General features: G+C 41.3%; 1 protein-coding gene and 1 non-coding gene across 2 annotated transcripts; both read left to right on the top strand.

Annotated features, from left to right (window-relative positions):
* The first annotated feature begins 2,035 nt into the window (after positions 1-2,035).
* LOC127204196 (protocadherin beta-15-like) lies at positions 2,036-4,937 on the top strand. The gene has a single exon (XM_051163130.1). It carries the CDS (start codon positions 2,150-2,152, stop codon positions 4,538-4,540), a length of 2,391 nt encoding a protein of 796 aa, XP_051019087.1. The 5' UTR covers positions 2,036-2,149; the 3' UTR covers positions 4,541-4,937.
* Positions 4,938-15,561: 10,624 nt separating this feature from the next.
* Positions 15,562-15,690, top strand: LOC127204830 (small nucleolar RNA SNORA17). The gene has a single exon (XR_007832527.1). It is a non-coding gene; the product is annotated as a small nucleolar RNA SNORA17 (small nucleolar RNA).
* Positions 15,691-17,327: the final 1,637 nt, after the last annotated feature.

A 17,327-nucleotide genomic window follows, 5' to 3' on the forward strand; every position in this document is an offset into this window, starting at 1 on the left:
AAAATTCTCACCTTAATTCTATTTGATTGTTGTCCAGAAACATTTTTGAAAGGTTTGATGTTTTGAAGATGAATGCAGTACAAATGTAATAGATTATTGGTATAACTTCTGTCTAATCTAACATTATGCCTTCCTATCTAGAATATTTAGAGTGTCTGAAAATGCATGGGTTTCTTGTACAGCAGTATTGACAGAAAATGACAATTTCTCTGAAATGCCAGGGCTTTTATTGTCTTAATATGAACATACAACTGTTCATCCAATGCTTATAGATTATCTCAAAACTTGTAAAAAGCTAGATCCCTCCTGTGACATCTGTCCAGCCCACCTCACATTTTCTGAAACTCTCTTCAGCATATGCATAGTATCAAAGATGCATTTGTTTTGTACAATTCAGGTCTCTCTATGATTTCATACAATTGGATGGAGTGATGGGCATTGCTAATCTAAGATGAGCCAGTGTGGTCCTTGTTAGGTTTAAAATACTTTAGAAACAAAATTTATTCTATTCTTTCTGTTAGGAAAGTTACCCAAAAAAGTGATTATCATCTTTTGATGATGTATCAACTGTCAAACCCCTGAAAGACTAAAGAAATGACATACCAAACAAGCAATTTTGTTGAGGACTTTCTTGTCAGTCATTGACAAGTCTGCCTTCACTATTGGGTTGGGGTTAGGGAACAGAGAACTAATTTATGCTCTTGTAATAAATGTCTCTAAGTGCAGCTCAGTCAAGATTTGTTCATTTATTTGCTTTAAACACATTATTTAGATATCCTTGCCTGAGTTGCTAGATATACCTGTTAATTTTATATTTTTATTGAAACTTTCATGTGAATATAACATAATCAAAGGGTTTGCAAACTATACCCACAGCATGAAAAGGACATGCAAAGCTTCTATCTAAATGGAGAGTTTCTGAAGACTAGAGTGGTAGTAACCTTGAGTTCAGAGCTAGCCTCAAGACTCTTTTTAATTAGGACAAGCCACAGTATTTTTCCTCTAGTGAAAAGATGGTTTAGAGCACTCTGTGTTATTTCAAGTCACTATTAAAAATGTATAAAGAAATGGTACCTAGGAAAGTGCTGTCTTCTTTATTCTGCTTATTATAAAATGAGCTAGGATCCCAACAAAGCAAGAAGCATCTCCCATAGGAAAGAATCCACACAATTTTGTGTTTTATTCTATGATAAATTAAGCAAATATTTACTGAGCATTTTCTTTGTCCTAAGGATTATTTTAGATATTTGTGTGCAACAGTGAAGCAATCAACACTGCAGCACTTGCAGATTATACAAAGAAAGTAATCAACTATATTCGATGAAAAAACAAAGTGAAAAATGGGGCAAGAGGTGCTTTGATATGAGTTTTCCCAGTATTGAAAAGTTGTATAAAATTTTAAGTTCCTAATTATATGTAGAAAGTATATAATAAACTGTAACAAACGTGTAGAATTTTTTTAATCTGCAAAACTCAACCAATAGAAACGACAGTTCTAGTACCTAGGAAACATAAAATCACAAAAAAAAAAAAAAAAAAAAAAAAAAAACCCAGAGGTATTTAACCCCACTTTTTGCTGAGAATCTTTTAATAAATTGCATGGCTATATGTTACTAATTTTACAGGGTGACTGGTCAATCAGTACTATGGGTTTTTTTTGTTTTGTTTTGTTTTGTTTTCATTTCTCAGTTTCTCCTGGAGTACCCCAACACAGACAGCAGGGTTTCTTAAAAATAGTAACTTGTCTGGGCTGTTTATGCGTGTATTTTTCATAATCTGGCACATTGACAACAAGAATTCTTTGTTGTTGGTTGCGGTATTGGATAATTAAAATCATGTTATTTAGTGATTAAATTTATTTGCAAGCCTCTGACAACCAAACAGGATAGAAAGACTGGACCGGTGTAGCGATAGGCTGAGAAGCAAAATCAACGCATGGTGGCGCTGTAGGCTAAGGCTTAGGAAAAGGACGCCCACGGAAAGGGGGGAAAACCGCTTTCTTTATCAGATCTCTAGCCGAAAAGACTAAAGCAGAGCCCAAAACCATTGAGTCTCCGGAGAATGCTCCTGATTCACACGTTGGAACAGGCTATTAACTGACAGACTGACCACTGTCTAGGTGTCCTTGTACCCTGGGTGTGGAAACAAGATGAATATTGGAAGGGAGCACCGACAAAGGCAAGTTCTATTGACCTTTCTCTTACTGGGAGTGGCTGCTGCTGCGGGCTGGGAACCCCGCCGCTACTTTGTGTTGGAGGAAACACCTAGTGGCACTTTTCTGGCGGATCTAGTCAAGGACCTAGGGCTGGGAGTTGCGGAGCTATCTGCTCGAGGAGCCCAGGTAGTGTTTGAGGATAACAAAGCACGCTTGCAGCTTGATCTACAGACTGGGAAGCTAATGTTAAATGAAAAACTGGACCGAGAGGAGCTGTGTGGCCCCACTGAGCCCTGTGTCACTCCTTTCCAGGTGTTACTAAAAAAACCACTGGAGATATTTAGAGCTGAGCTACGGGTGGGAGACATAAATGATCATTCTCCTGAGTTTCCTGAAAGAGAAATGACTGTGAGAATCATAGAGAACAGCCCTGTGGGCACAGCGTTTTTTCTTAAAAACGCTCAGGATTTGGATGTGGGCAATAACAGCATTCAGAACTATAACGTTAGTACCAATTCTCATTTCCACGTATCCATCCGCAAGCGAGGTGACGGGCGGAAATACCCAGAGCTGGTGCTGGACAAAGAACTTGATCGCGAGGAGCAAGCTGAGTTCAGATTAACTCTGACAGCGCTGGATGGCGGGTCTCCGCCCAGGACTGGCACCTCACAAATCCGTATTGTTGTCATGGATACCAATGACAACGCCCCAGAATTTTCACAGGCGTTCTATCAGGTGCAAGTCCCAGAGAACAGCCCAGTGGGTTCCGTGGTTGCTAAGGTCTCGGCTAAGGATTTGGATAGTGGGACAAACGGGGAGGTCTCATACTCTCTTTTTCAAAGTTCTCAAGAGATGAGCAAAACATTTGCGCTAAACGCCCTGTCAGGAGAAGTTCGGCTGGTTAAAACACTAGACTTTGAGACAACCTCTTCATACGAAGTAGATATAGAGGCATCCGATGGCGGAGGGCTTTCTGGGAAATGCTCTGTTTCTATTCAGGTGGTGGATGTCAACGATAATTACCCGGAACTAACTATATCATCGCTCACCAGCCCCATCCCAGAAAATTCACCAGAGACAGAAGTGGCTCTGTTTCGGGTTCGGGACCGAGACTCTGGGGAAAATGGAAGAACAGTTTGTTCAATCCAGCATGGTGTTCCCTTTACGCTGGAACCTTCCGTTGAGAACTTCTATAGACTTATGACAGAAGGAGCACTGGACAGAGAAAGCAAAGATGAGTACAACATCACCGTCACAGTCAGCGACATGGGCACACCTAGGCTCACAACTCAGCACACCATAACAGTGCAGGTGTCAGACATCAACGACAACGCCCCTGCCTTCACTCAAACCTCTTACACCCTGTCTGTCCGCGAGAACAACAGCCCCGCCCTGCACATAGGCACCATCAGCGCCACAGACTCAGACTCTGGCTCCAATGCCCACATCACCTACTCACTGATGCCACCCTACGACCAACAGCTGGCCCTTGCCTCACTCATCTCCATCAATGCAGAAAACGGGCAGCTGTTCGCGCTCAGGGCGCTGGACTATGAGGCCCTGCAGGCCTTCGAATTCCGAGTGGGCGCCACAGACCAAGGCTCACCTGCACTCAGCAGCCAGGCGCTGGTGCGCGTGCTGGTTCTGGACGACAACGACAATGAGCCCTTCGTGCTCTACCCGCTGCAGAACGCCTCTGCGCCCTGCACAGAGCTGCTGCCTAGAGTGGCAGAACCTGGCTACCTGATCACCAAGGTGGTGGCAGTGGACCGCGACTCTGGCCAAAATGCCTGGCTGTCTTTCCAGCTGCTCAAGACCACGGAGCCTGGGCTGTTCAGCGTGTGGGCTCACAATGGCGAGGTGCGCACCACCAGGCTGCTGAGTGAGCGCGATGCAACCAAGCACAGGCTGCTGCTGCTGGTCAAGGACAATGGTGAGCCCCAGCGCTCTACCAGCGTCACTCTGCATGTGCTGGTGGTGGATGGCTTCTCCCAGCCCTACCTGCCTCTGCCAGAGGTGGCGCGCGATACCGCACAAGGTGATGAAGATGAGCTCACGCTGTACCTGGTTATTGCCTTGGCATCTGTGTCTTCACTGTTCCTCTTGTCTGTGCTGCTGTTCGTAGGGGTGAGGCTGTGCAGGAGGGCCAGGGCAGCTTCTCTCGGTGTCTGCTCTGTGCCTGACGGACACTTTCCTGCCCACCTGGTGGACGTTAGCAATGCAGGAACCTTGTCCCAGAGCTACCAGTATGAGGTGTGTCTGACAGGAGACTCTCAGAGTAATGAGTTCAAGTTCTTGAAGCCAGTGTTTTCTAGTATTCTAGACCAAAACACTGGTGGGCAACCAGGAGATAATCCGTCCTTCCCAAGTATTTTCGGCATGTGAAACTTCACATTTTACTCGCTGTATAATTCTGTTCCTTTTGCTTTTGCATTTTTAAAAATTTGGTAATAATATTTATTGTGGTCTTTTTCCTTTTTTCCTACTAGTTTAAAAAGTGTTGTTTGTTGGTTTGCTTACTGTATAAGCATTTTTGCAATTCTGTTACTGAACATTTTACATCAGTTACTTCATGTTCCTGATTGAATTAGCAGTAGTCTTTCCTAAAGAATGTGCATTTCTTCTAATGAACACAGTTGTAATTTTAAAAGTATATATCCTCACTTAGGGAAATAGATTAGTTTATACACTGTTTGTGTAGTTTGTTGGAGGCTTTAGATTGAATCCTTCTGTAATTCCAGCACTTGGAGGTGAAGGCAAGGTATAAGGAATTCAAGGTCACCTTCTACATGGAGAATACAAATTCAGCCTGACCTATATGACGAAAAGGTGGATTAAGTCCCAAAAATAAAAATGAAAATAAAAAACATTCCTGGTGTGTGACATCATAGATGAATATATGATTTCTCTTAAATGATACTTAAATTATGCTTCATTTTAAGATCGAAGTTCTTAGTTTTATTATTTGTATGGCTATGACTTCAATAGTCTCATTGTGTTTTCTTTTAAAGCAGTTCATATTCATTAATGTTAAGTTTCTTCCAGATTCCCTGATTATTTTTTCTATTATCCAACACTGTAAATATTATCTCACAAAAATATATCCATATCTCCTGTTCTTTCTGATCTAAATTAACATAGAAAAGATTAAAGGTCTCCATTATCTTTAGCTCATGGCAGTGTTTGGCATGTTGCTGATATCCAGACTGCCCATGCTCAAGAGGTTTCTGTAAAGCCTACAGACTCCAGGAAGAATGACATGTTTCTTTTTTCCCGTTAATTAATTTATTTATTCACTTTACATCCTGATCACAGCCCCCTTCCCTTCTCTCCTCCCATCCCCACATTCACATCCCCTTCTCTCACTCATCCGTCCCCTTCTCTGAGGAGAGGGTACCCACACGTGTACCAACCCACCCTGGCACATCAAATCGCAGCAGGAACAAGCGCATCTTCTCCCACTGAGGCCAGACAAGACAGCCCAACTAAGGGAAAGGGATCCAAAGCAGGCAACAGAGTCAGAGACAGCCCCTACTCCCATTGTTAGTGGACCCACATGAAGGCCAAGCTAGATATCTGCTACATACGTTAGAGGGCTTAGGTCCAAGCCATGCATGCTCTTTGGTTGATGGTTCCATCTCTGTAAGCCCCCATGGACACAGGTTAGTTTACTCTGTAGATTTTCTTGTGGTGCCCCTGAGCCCTTTAACTCCCTCAATCCATCCCCCCAACTCTTCCATTATGCTCACAAGCTCCACCTAAAGGTTGGCTGTGAGTCTCTGCATCTGTTTACATCACCTGCTGGATGAAGCTTTTTAGAGAACAGTTATGCTAGGCTCCTGTCTGCAAGCATAGCAGGGTATCATTAATAGTGTCCAGGGCTGGCTGTCTCTCATGGGACAGGTCTCAGGTTTGGCCAGTCATTCCCTCAGTTTCTGCTCCATCTTTATATCTACACTTCTTGTAAGCAGGCCAAAATTTGGGTCAAAGGTTTTATGAGTGACTTAGTGTCTCTCTCCCTCCATTGGAAGTCCCACCTGGCTACAGGAGGTGGCCACTTCAGGGTCTGTATCTCCCATTGCTAGGAGTAAGTTCATTCAAGATTGTTGGCCTTCCAACTCAGATGGGAAGGTGGCCATGAAACCCACAACACAGAAGCCTGGGAAGGTATTCCAATGGAAGGGTATCCTGAGACACAGGAACCCAGGAGCCACACAGCTCGGAGAGGAGGCCTCCTCAGCAAAGACGTTACAGCTCCTAGACAGGGTATCCCCAGCTGATCTGAGGAGTTTAGGAACCTAACATGTTTTCCTTCTCTTCTGGGCTTCTTGGCTTCTTTCAATGAGAAAGTCACATCAAGCAGCAAATCTCTTAAAAGACGTTTCTTGAAGGGATCGTTCTGGGAGAGAAGGGACGAATCAGGAGTGGTTGTCTCTATATATATTAGGTGGAGATTTCTAGGGCAGAGATTTCCAGAGTGAGGATTGGTAGGATTTCAAGTCCTGAGCTTCAGAGAAATTAGAAATTGGTGGGGTTTTATTCAGACTTTTCACCTAAAGTTAGCATGAAGGGGTCCCAACTGGCGTGTTGGGGAAGGGCCTTTGTGACAGTTAGACACTGGAAATACCATTATAACAGTTAAAGAGGTGTGGAGGAGGGGTCTACTAACTCATGCCTCAAGCGATTTGCACGGGTTTGAACGCTAAGCTCTAACCAAAACAACCTTCCTTAACTAACCTATGAACCTATACTAAGGGGTCAGATTCCTGGTCCTAGTCTCTAGCTGACAGTGCCAGATCATTTAAAGCTCCAAGCCTTAGAAAAATGGCTAGTTTGTACATTGTTGCCACAGAGATTGCAAGGAAGCTCACAGACTAGTTTCAGCTGGACACTCCTCCTTCCCTCCCAGTTCCCTGTCAGCAGCAGCCATAACTGAGGCAGGTGCTGCTGCTTTCTCTGTGGCTTCCGTTTCTCAGTTACTCTGGGCATCTAATCTCAGGTCCCTGGGCTGTGGAGATTTAGCCTCAGTGCTTTGGAGTCCTGGGGTGCTGCTGTCTGGAGGTGTAGAGAGGCCAGCAGCACAACGTGAAGATCCAAGCACCCCCTCAGTGAACTCAGGGGGTAGCACCCAAGGGAGCTGAAAAGATGAAAAGGGGGCACCTAGAGTAAGATTTGGGGGGATCCAAGAGGCAAAACTTGAGGCTGCCCAGACTCCATGTTGGAACTCCTCAGGAAGGGACCTGGACTATTTCCAGCAAAGTATACAAAGTTTAAAACGTATACAAAGTTTACAAAAGGAGTCTGGCAGAGAAGGTTTTCCCTGCCACTCCAGCAGACATGAATATCTAACAAAGACTGCATTGTCTCATAAATTAGTTTGCAATTGTTTCTTCCTCTTCCCTTTTATGAAAGTTTGTATATTTCTTTGTGGCAGTTTAAATGAATGTCTACCTATAGTAGACATTTTAACACTTGGTCCTCAGTTGGTGGGGCTGTTTGGGGAGGTAGTATAGGACTGCTGAAGAAAGTAAGTCACTGGGAGTGAGCTTCAAGAGTTCATACCACTGACCCACACCCAGGTGCCTCTCTCCACTTGGTGTGCGTGTGTGTGGTTGAAGATGTAATCTGTCAGCTTTTTACTCTGCATGCCTGCTGCCATACCTCCCCAAGCATTGTGGATTCTCCCTCTGGAAATGTGAGCAAAATAAACTCTTCCTTCTCTCAGTCTCATTTGGTCATTGTGTTTTGTTGCAGCAACAGAAGAATAACTAACAATGCTTTTATTAGTTATGTTTTTATGGATTTGATATAATTGACCATTAAAATCACCCATGGATAAACTTTTTTGTTTGGAAAGATGGAATTACAAACTTAATTTGATATCCTGCAACTCCAATTTTCTATTTTCTGTTGGCAACTTGTTGGGGTTTTTTAGACTTTAAAAAAAATCTCAAAATTGATGAAAGATATGGAATTTTTGACAGACTTTATTTATAATATTAATTTTATCTTTTGAGCATTTAGGCTATGCAATAATGCTCTTATTTTTATTTTAAATATTGGTAATACATGTTTCCCCCTCTTCTTATTATAAGCATTAGTATGAGAGTATCAACTTTATTATTATTTTTAAACAAGCCATCATTCTCTTTGATACAATGCCTATGGATTTCTATTTTCTGTTTCATTTAGTTATACTATTATGTTATAAAGTCTTCTATCTCCTTTGGATTTAGCTTTCACTTCTGCTACCTTTCTTGTATACCTTAAGCACTACTCTTCTAATTTAAATCAAAGTATATAAAATATTAATGAAATTGTACATTTTTCTCCATATAATACTTAAAATGAAGCTCATGAAACTTGATATCTTGTATTTTATGAACATTCTATTTGAATGTATAATTTACATCTTCTTTGGTAGGTGTATCTTGCTTAATTTCAAAGTACTTTGGAGATACTATTTTATTAATCCCCAATTTTTTTATCCGAGAATATACTCTGTAAAACTGCAGCCCTTGAATTGTTGAATTATTTTATTCAAAGTATCCAGTGTTCTGACGTGCATTAATGAAAATCCCATGTCTTCTGAGAAGTGAATGCAACACTGTTGGCACTTGGGAGGCAAAGGCGGGTGCTTCTCTGTGAGTTCCAGGCCAGTCTGGTCTACAGACTAAGTTCAAGGACATCTATAGCTACAGAGAAAAACCTTGCCTTGAAAGACCAAGAAAATATGCCATGTCCATTTGAAAGAATGTATATTCTGTAGTAAGAGTGAATATTTATAAATATTACTTAAGATTGTTTAATAATATTTTAATATTACTTATACATAATTCCCTACTTATTTTATAATTCACTAGCAGAAATGTGTTAATTTTATCAAATACGATTGTGTATTTATCTGTCTGTTTTTCTTCTAGAGTCTAGCATTTTTTAAAATCTTATTCAACTTGAAGCTTTCATTTGACTCACATAGGTAAGATGTTTTAGTGTGATGACTTGGTATTTGTCACATTTCAGTTCCTAGTTAGCATTCGTCTGATATAGGCATCCTATGGGTCTCCTTTTTGTGATATGGTGACCATGTTTTTACTAAACTTTACAAAAGTGGGAGCATAGTGGGCTAAGCTGTGAGGCTTGATAAAGTGTGATCCACCTTGGCCTGACACTACCTGAGACAGGGAGACTTGAGGGAGGCTGAAGAGAAAAGCAAAAGATGAGTCAGGCAGTACAGAGGAATTTTAATCCAGGAACATAGCTACTCTGGCTGGGATGCAGACACACCTTTAATCCCAGGAGACAGAGTCAAGCAGATCTCTGAATTCAAGACCAGCCTGGTATCGAGCAAGTTTCAGGTAAAGGAAACTTGACGACCAGGTGTTGTGGTGCATGCCTTTAACCCCAGGACTTAGGAGAGAGAGGCAGGCAGATCTCTGAGTTCTTTTCAGTCAGTTCAGTTGAGTCTGTGAGTTGAGAGGCAGTGCAGTGGAGTTGAGTTTGTGGCTGTTCAGCTCATGGAATTCAGAGACAGGTTGAAGAAAGAACAAGCTAGACACAGGTGAAGACAGAACAAGCCAGAGAATGAGAAGAAGCCAGAAGATTAGAACAGATTGCTAGAGATAGTTTGAGGCCAGGCAGAGTAACTCAGTCAGAAGCTGGGAGGGAAATCAGATTGAATCTGTCAACTTGGAGAGGAGTTTGAGCCAGAAGAGCTGAGTTGAACCAGGCAGCCAGAGTTCAGAATGAACAATAAATAGTGAGTTTATTCAGCAGTACATCTCAGAGGCTGAAAGTATTCTAGGCCTATATTAGATTGTATGAAACCTAGAAGCTTTCAGGACTAGGCCTGGGTTAGCAGACAGAGGCAGTAAGCCTTGGAGATGACAATTACCTCAGGCAAATAAAAGTTATTTTTAATAGGGCAGAACAGGAGGAAAGGCTGATATATGAAGACCAGGACAAATGGAATTGCAGAGGAAGGGAACAAAAAAAAAGGAGGAAGAGAAAGTACAGGGCAGGAGCAGGTTGAGAGTTGTAACAACGACAGTGCAGGTGGAAGAGCTGAATCTGGACACACAGAATTGGCAAGCCAGGAATGGAGAAAAGGTATCAGCTCTGGGGCAGATTCAGAGCAGAAATCCAGCGGAAGACAGCTGTAACTCATCTTTTCTACTGTAACTCTGTGCCCTAAGGGGCCTCTCACTGCTAGCCCATTAGCAGAATCTCATACTAACACCCTACTGCCCTAGTTTACTTCTCTGCCATGCTAGAACACCAGCTAATAGCAACTTGGGAAGGAAAGAGTTCAGTCTATCTCCTGAGTCATAATCCAACGTTGAAAAAACTCAGGGCAAGAATCTGGCTACAAGAACTGAAGCAGAGACCACAGCAGAACACTGCTTACGCCTGTTTTTCTTGCCAACCTACTTTTATTATACAACCCAGACCCACCATCCCAGAGATGATGACACCTCCTCTATCATCCAGTAATGAAGAAAATGTTTCATAGATGGGTGTGCAGGCCAGTTCAGTAGGGGCTATTTCTCAATCTAGGCTCTGGGGGGACTCTAGTCTGTGTCAAGTTGATAAATCATCTTCTGATGCTTGGGATCTGCTATACCCTCCGTTCACAGCACAGCCCCTTTGTTATCCTCCTTTTTCCTTGTCAGCATCTCAGTGGCCTCCAAAGACCCATCTCCAAATACAGCAGTTGCTTTGTCCTACTCCTGAAATGCCGTCTCCTCCTCCAATCCTTTTCTCTCTTTCCAGTTTGACTCCTCTACCATTTTTACCTTCTCACTTACGTCACTGGAATTCAACATGCCCATTGTTTCCATGCTCTCCTATCACGCTGCGCTGGGGCTGCAGCTGGACTGCGCTGGGGCTGCAGCTGGACTAGGGCTGGTGTAGAAGTGGGTTCCTAGGCCTGAGACGTAGAGATGCTAGACAGTGGAGAACTGACATGGCTAGAACGTGGCATGGCAGTTTCTAGGAAGAATGGTTCTTTTAAGGATGTGCCAAGAGTACAAGTTAGACAGGAGTTAGTGCAGATCAGAGACCTGCAATCCCATAGAAATCTGATGAGTGCACAGAAAGGCAGTAAGGCAGTAGTTAGTGAGTTCAGTTGGCAGTTCTTAGATCCTAGGCTCTCTGCCCTAGTGCCAGCTGCTCCATCTTATAGTTCTTTATACAGTTTTGCATGATGTATCTTTTTTCCATAATTTTATGTGCAACCTGCATTTGTACCTAACATAAATATTCTGTTTTTAAAAAGAGTTGGAATTTTGCTTTTTATCCAACATTATTAGTTCTGCCTTAAAATTGAAAAGGCTGGTCCGTTTATGTGTAATATGCAATACTTTTATGGTTTTATCTATTTATTTTTGTACTCAAACCATCAATTTTCAATCCTTTGTTTATAGCTTTGTTTCCTTTTGCTTATGAAGTTTCAGTGTTTGATTTATATCTCCAGTTGTCTTTAGCTGTGGTACTTTCTCTAGAAAATGTTGAAAATAGTCATTTCTTATGACAATATACCTTATGCAAATATTAGACTAACTCACATAAAATACAAAATAGTTTTAAGTATTTGATCTTCATCCATTTTGTTATGGCACAGAAGTTCAATACAAGACAGAGAATATAGCCACACATGGTGGTGAATGCTATTAATCCCAGCATTTGGGGAGGCAGAGGCATGTGGATCTCTATGAGTTTGAGGCCAGCCTGGTCTTACAAAGTCCAGGACAGTCATTGCTACACAGAGAAACCATGTCTCAAAACAAACAAACAAACAAACAAACAAGCAAAAGACAGAGAAGATATATTTGAGAAGTCATATGGTAGAGAAAATGTAAATATAATCAGATTACAAGATTCTCAAAAAGACTTTTATGTCTACAATATAGACTCTATTTTAACTGCAAAGAAATGAAGTGACAATAATGAAAAGAAATAGGCCTTCATCCAGATTTCAAGTCAAAATATTCACTAGAGAACTCATACTGGAAAGAATAATTTTTAAAAAATCAATCAATGTGAGAATTCATTTATTGACTTCTCAGTTAAGACACATATGGAATAACACATAAACTCCATCAATATGAGTTATATAGAGGACCCTTTAAAAGTTCCTTGAATCTTATGAGTCACATAAAGTCCACATTGGAGAATACTATGAGAATACTAAATACAGAGAACCTCAATTCTTCACCCACAACTGTACATGTAACAACTACAGTGAAGAAAATTTCATGAATATAAGAACAGTGAATGTTCCCTCCAACTTTTGATGCCAATTAAACTCTGAGTATAAAAATTGTGGGGAGCCCTTCATTTTTAAAATATATTTTGCAGCATAGCTGAGAACTCATGTTGAATTTTAAACCTATGGATATAATATAATATGAAAAAGTATTTCTTATATTTTTAATGTGCACATATAAATTGGCATTAAAATGAGGACTTATTAAGGTGAGAAATCTTCACTTAATCATTAAAATTTACATTACAAGTGGGAAAATGGAAGAGTTCCATAATTATAAGACATGTAGGTTCTGCTCTTCCATTTATAACTATGTAGATACAAATATGAATGAAATATTTATTTGAACAATGGGACAAATCTTCCAATCATTCTTCATATTTTACTAGGCATTATATATTATATATTTTATTTTATTCATTGGAGAGAAACCATTTTAAAAGCCAACTTGACTGGATTAAGTGACATATAAACAACAGATACAACATTATTTCTGGGTGTCTCTGTGTTTCTGGAAAAATGAAAAATTTAACCATCAACTCAGACAGAGAAGACTCACACCCATCCAAGGGAAACTGGTACCTACTGTCTTCTTCATCTGGAACATCAAACCTCTCCTGCCTCTGAATAACACAACTCCAGCTTTTGGACTCCAGGAATTGCAGTGCAGCTTCACACAGGCTCAGGCTTTTAGAATAGAACCGAGTTTCACTGCTACTTTAGCTGGTTTTCTAGATTGCCTGTAACATATTATGGGAGTTCTCAATGTCCACAAACATGTGAAATAAATAAGTAAATCCTATTTCTCTCTCTTTTTCTTTGTATGGGTGCTTTTCCTGTATGTATTTCTGTGCACCACAAGCAGTGCCTGGTGACCATAGAGGCCAAATGAGAGAATCAGATCTCATAAAACTGAAATTACAGAGGATTATGAGATGTCATTTGGATGCTGGAAGTAGAACCCAGGTCCTCGAGAAGACAAGATAGTGCACTTAACCACTGAGAAATCTTCTCAGGCCTTTTCTTTGTTTCTCAATAGAGAGAGGAAATCATATTCAGCTGTTTCTCATGCCTCATGAAATATGAGAACTCACACTAGACAGAAATTATTTTAATATGAAGAAAGTATAATATATATGAATATATGTCTTTCAAAGACATATGAAAACTCATACCAAGGAGAAATTATTTAACTATAAGAAATGTGATAGAGTCTATTTCTCTTTATTATATATGTGAGTACATACACTGAAGAGAACTCATACAAACAGAAAAAATTGAGTAAGACTTCAAATATTTCTCATTCTTTAGTCAGAGAGTAAAAACCAATAGTTATATACCTGTTAAGATTATGGAAAAATATTTTAGCTTTTCTTCTTCTTTTAAGGATCCCTAAAAAGTCACACTAGAAAGAAATACAATAAATATTATCAAGGTGGGAAAACTCAAGGTGTATTTCTCCTTTTATGGTGGAATAAGGACATTGATTTTAGAAGAGAAAAATTTAAAGTGCAAGTATGGAAATACTGGGAAAAGGACATTTCATGATACTTTTTCATATTTTTACTCCATGGGTCATGAAAATAGCATACATGTTATGGCAATTAGAAAAGATATGCGTAGTAATTATGCTATAAGAGATTGAGACAGTTCATCACTGCATCCCCAGGACCCAACTCAGGTGACAACACCTGCTTGACCTGAGGCCATGATGTCCACCAAAACTCTAAGTAGGCCACCTGTCCAAAAGCCTTCCCCACTCATTTGATGTCTCTCCACCTTATCCACAGTCTCTTCTCCCCTCCTTGTGGCCATGCCCCAGCTATCAACTTGTGCAGAGGCCCCTGCTTGACCCAAGCCCATTACTACCACCAGAACTCCATGTAGACACCCTATTCATGTACATTCTCCACTTTCTCAGTGGACATCACCATATTAGGATCTCCAACCCTCCACATCACCATGTCCTAGCCCCCAATTCAGCAGAGAACCCCCCTGCTAAAGCAGAGGCCGTGGAAGCTACCAGAAGTTCAATCTCCAACTATGTTGGAGACCCTCTACTCAAACATGGGCCACTCCAGGCAAGAGATCAGATAGGAAACAGAAAACATAGAACAAAAAACTCTATCCAATAAAGACAAATTCTAAAATCAGTACCTAGACTATAATCACCTCAAAGATATCTAGATGCCAGTGTAAGAACACAATCAGAAAAAAACAGAAAGCCTGCAGATTTATAGAAACTGAAAACACTCTGCTAAATAATAACTGTGTCAAGACAGAAATAAAGAAATTGAGGACTTTGTAGAATTCAACAAAAATGAATACACAATATACCAAACTTAAAAGACACCAGGAAAGGGGTGCTAAGAGAAAAGTTCATACAAGTGCTTACATTTAAAAAAAAAATGGAGAAATCTCATAATAGTAACTTAACAGCACACTAAAAAATTCTAGAACAAAAAGAAATAAGTATACCAAAGAGGAGTAGGCAGCAGTAAATAATCAAACTGAGGGTTGAAATCAATAAAATAGAAACAAAGAGAATAATACAAAGAATCAATGAAACAAAAACTTGATTCTTTAATAAAACCAATAAGAAAGACAAACCCTCACACAAACTAACAGACAAAGAGAGAGTATCAAAATTAACAAAATTAGAAGCGAGAAGGGGGATAGAAACATACACTGAGGAAATCCAAAGAATCATTGGGTTATACTTTAAAAAACTGTACTCCACAAAATTGGAAAAATCTAAAATAACAACAACAACAATAATAATAAATGGACAATCTCCCCCAATAGATACCACTTACCAAAGGTGAATTAAGATCAGATTAAAATTTTAAGTAGGCCTATAACCTCTAAGGAAATAGCACAGCCATTATAAGTCTCTAAAACAAACAAACAAACAAAGGCCAGGGCCAAATAGATTTAGTGCACAATTCTATCATTCTTTCACAAAATAGTTAGTGCTAATATTTATCAAGTTAGTCTACAAAATAGAAACAGAAGGAATATTGCCAAATTTACTTTATGATGCCAAGACACTGATACTTAGACCACACAAAAATTCAATAAAGAAAGAATTATGGACCAATTCCTTTCATGAACATACATGCAAAAGTACTCAATAGCCCTATCCCTAGAGGCATTGTATGTGTGACTGCTGCATTGCATGTAATTTAGCAAGTTGCCAAGAGGATAGGTGCTGTCTATTCTCAGTGTTCTGGTCTGGGAACATCTAAATGAAGAGTAGCATAAAATTTCCTGCAAAAAAAGAGAGCCTAAGACAACCACCAGTCCAGAGCCAGGATACTGGGACAGGGATCTCAGCTAAGACAATCACAAGTCTGGCACTGCACAGGCCTGGATGGCCTTTCAGGGTGGGAAGCAAGAAGGGACTAGAATAACCCCACCCAGGGCCCCTGGCATGTATGAGCCCAAAACAGATGACCCACAGACAAGGGGCAAGCCAGAGAGGACCTCCATATCAGTATCAGACAGGGGCCTAGCCTGAGAAGTCTGGGGCTGTGCAGGCCTAGAGTGTCAGACCATGTCCAAAATGACCCTCTGCTCAGTGCCATAATGCACAAGTGGGACATAGCACTCCTGAGATGACTTCTGGATACTCAGAGATCACAGGCGTCACTAAGAAGAGCAAGTGGAGAGATATGGAAGAGAAAGAGAAACAGAGGGATATAAGCACAATGACAGGCAGAATTGGAGACTCCAGGGTAGGCTTTAACAGCCTCATGTGAGTAGCCAGTCATGCCACATGGGACGATGGTGGGGTCCTGGCCTGTGTTGTCACTGGGGGACACATATGGATATGTAGCCCTGCAGCAGTAATGGTCTTTACCACTAAAGGCCAGACAGACATCCCTGGCCTGGGATGCCACCAGAGACATGTTGATGTCTGAGAACTATGCAGAACTGACACCACCCCTCACCTGGACATCCTGGGAGAACTTGTCCTGGGGGCAAGAAAGTAGGAGAGCTGACCCCACCCCTAGCCAGCTGTAGTATTTGGAAGATTAGGCCCAGCACATTTCAGGAGTTGCAGGTGAGCCACCCTGAGGATACAAGCATGGGAAATCTGGCCCTGCCACTCATCTCCTGTGTGGTGGTGTGGAATAGGGAGCAATACCATCCACCCACCTCATCTCTTATCATGTGCATCAAATGAGATACATGGCTATGGGGTCACGAGAGCAGTAGAATTATCCATGTTCCTCACCAGTTTCAGAAGTCAAGAGATTAGATCCAGTACCTCAACTGGCGAGTACAGTGGAGCTGACCCTGATGCCGGGAGTGTGGTAATGACAGCCCTGAGGGTGTAAGCATGGGAGAGATGAATCCTCTTTTCCCTTACCACCTATGGAAGGCAGGAGAATTGGCCTTGAGGTTATCAGAGTGGAAGAACTGGCCCTGCCTTTTGTCTGCTGTGCAGTGGCATCAGCAATGGAGAGGTCTCCTCCCCTACCTTAGCAGTGGGTGGGAGAGTTGGCCCCAATGGGATCATGAGAACAGAAGAACTGTCTTCTTTCCCTCAGCTGCTGCAGCACTCAGGAAAACAGACCCTGCACGTCACTTGGGCAGCACAGTAGAGCTGAGCCTGATGGCAGTGGCACAGGTGATCCAGCCCTGAGGGTGTGAACTGAGAAAGCTTGCCCTACAACTTGTTTGCTGTGTGACAGGTGGAAGAGAGAGAGAGATTCCCTCACCCCTTGCCACATATAGCAGACAGGAGAGCTGGCCATAGGGTCACGATAGCAGAAGAGCTGTCCCTGCCCCTTACCTGCTACTTAATGACATATGGGTCATAGAAGAAATAAGGGAGGAAATAAAAGACTTCCTGAAATTCAATGAAAATGATGGAACAACATACCCAAATTTGTGGGA

Source organism: Acomys russatus, chromosome 20 (genome assembly GCF_903995435.1).
Source record: "Acomys russatus chromosome 20, mAcoRus1.1, whole genome shotgun sequence".
In the NCBI taxonomy this organism is placed as follows: Eukaryota; Metazoa; Chordata; class Mammalia; order Rodentia; family Muridae; genus Acomys; species Acomys russatus.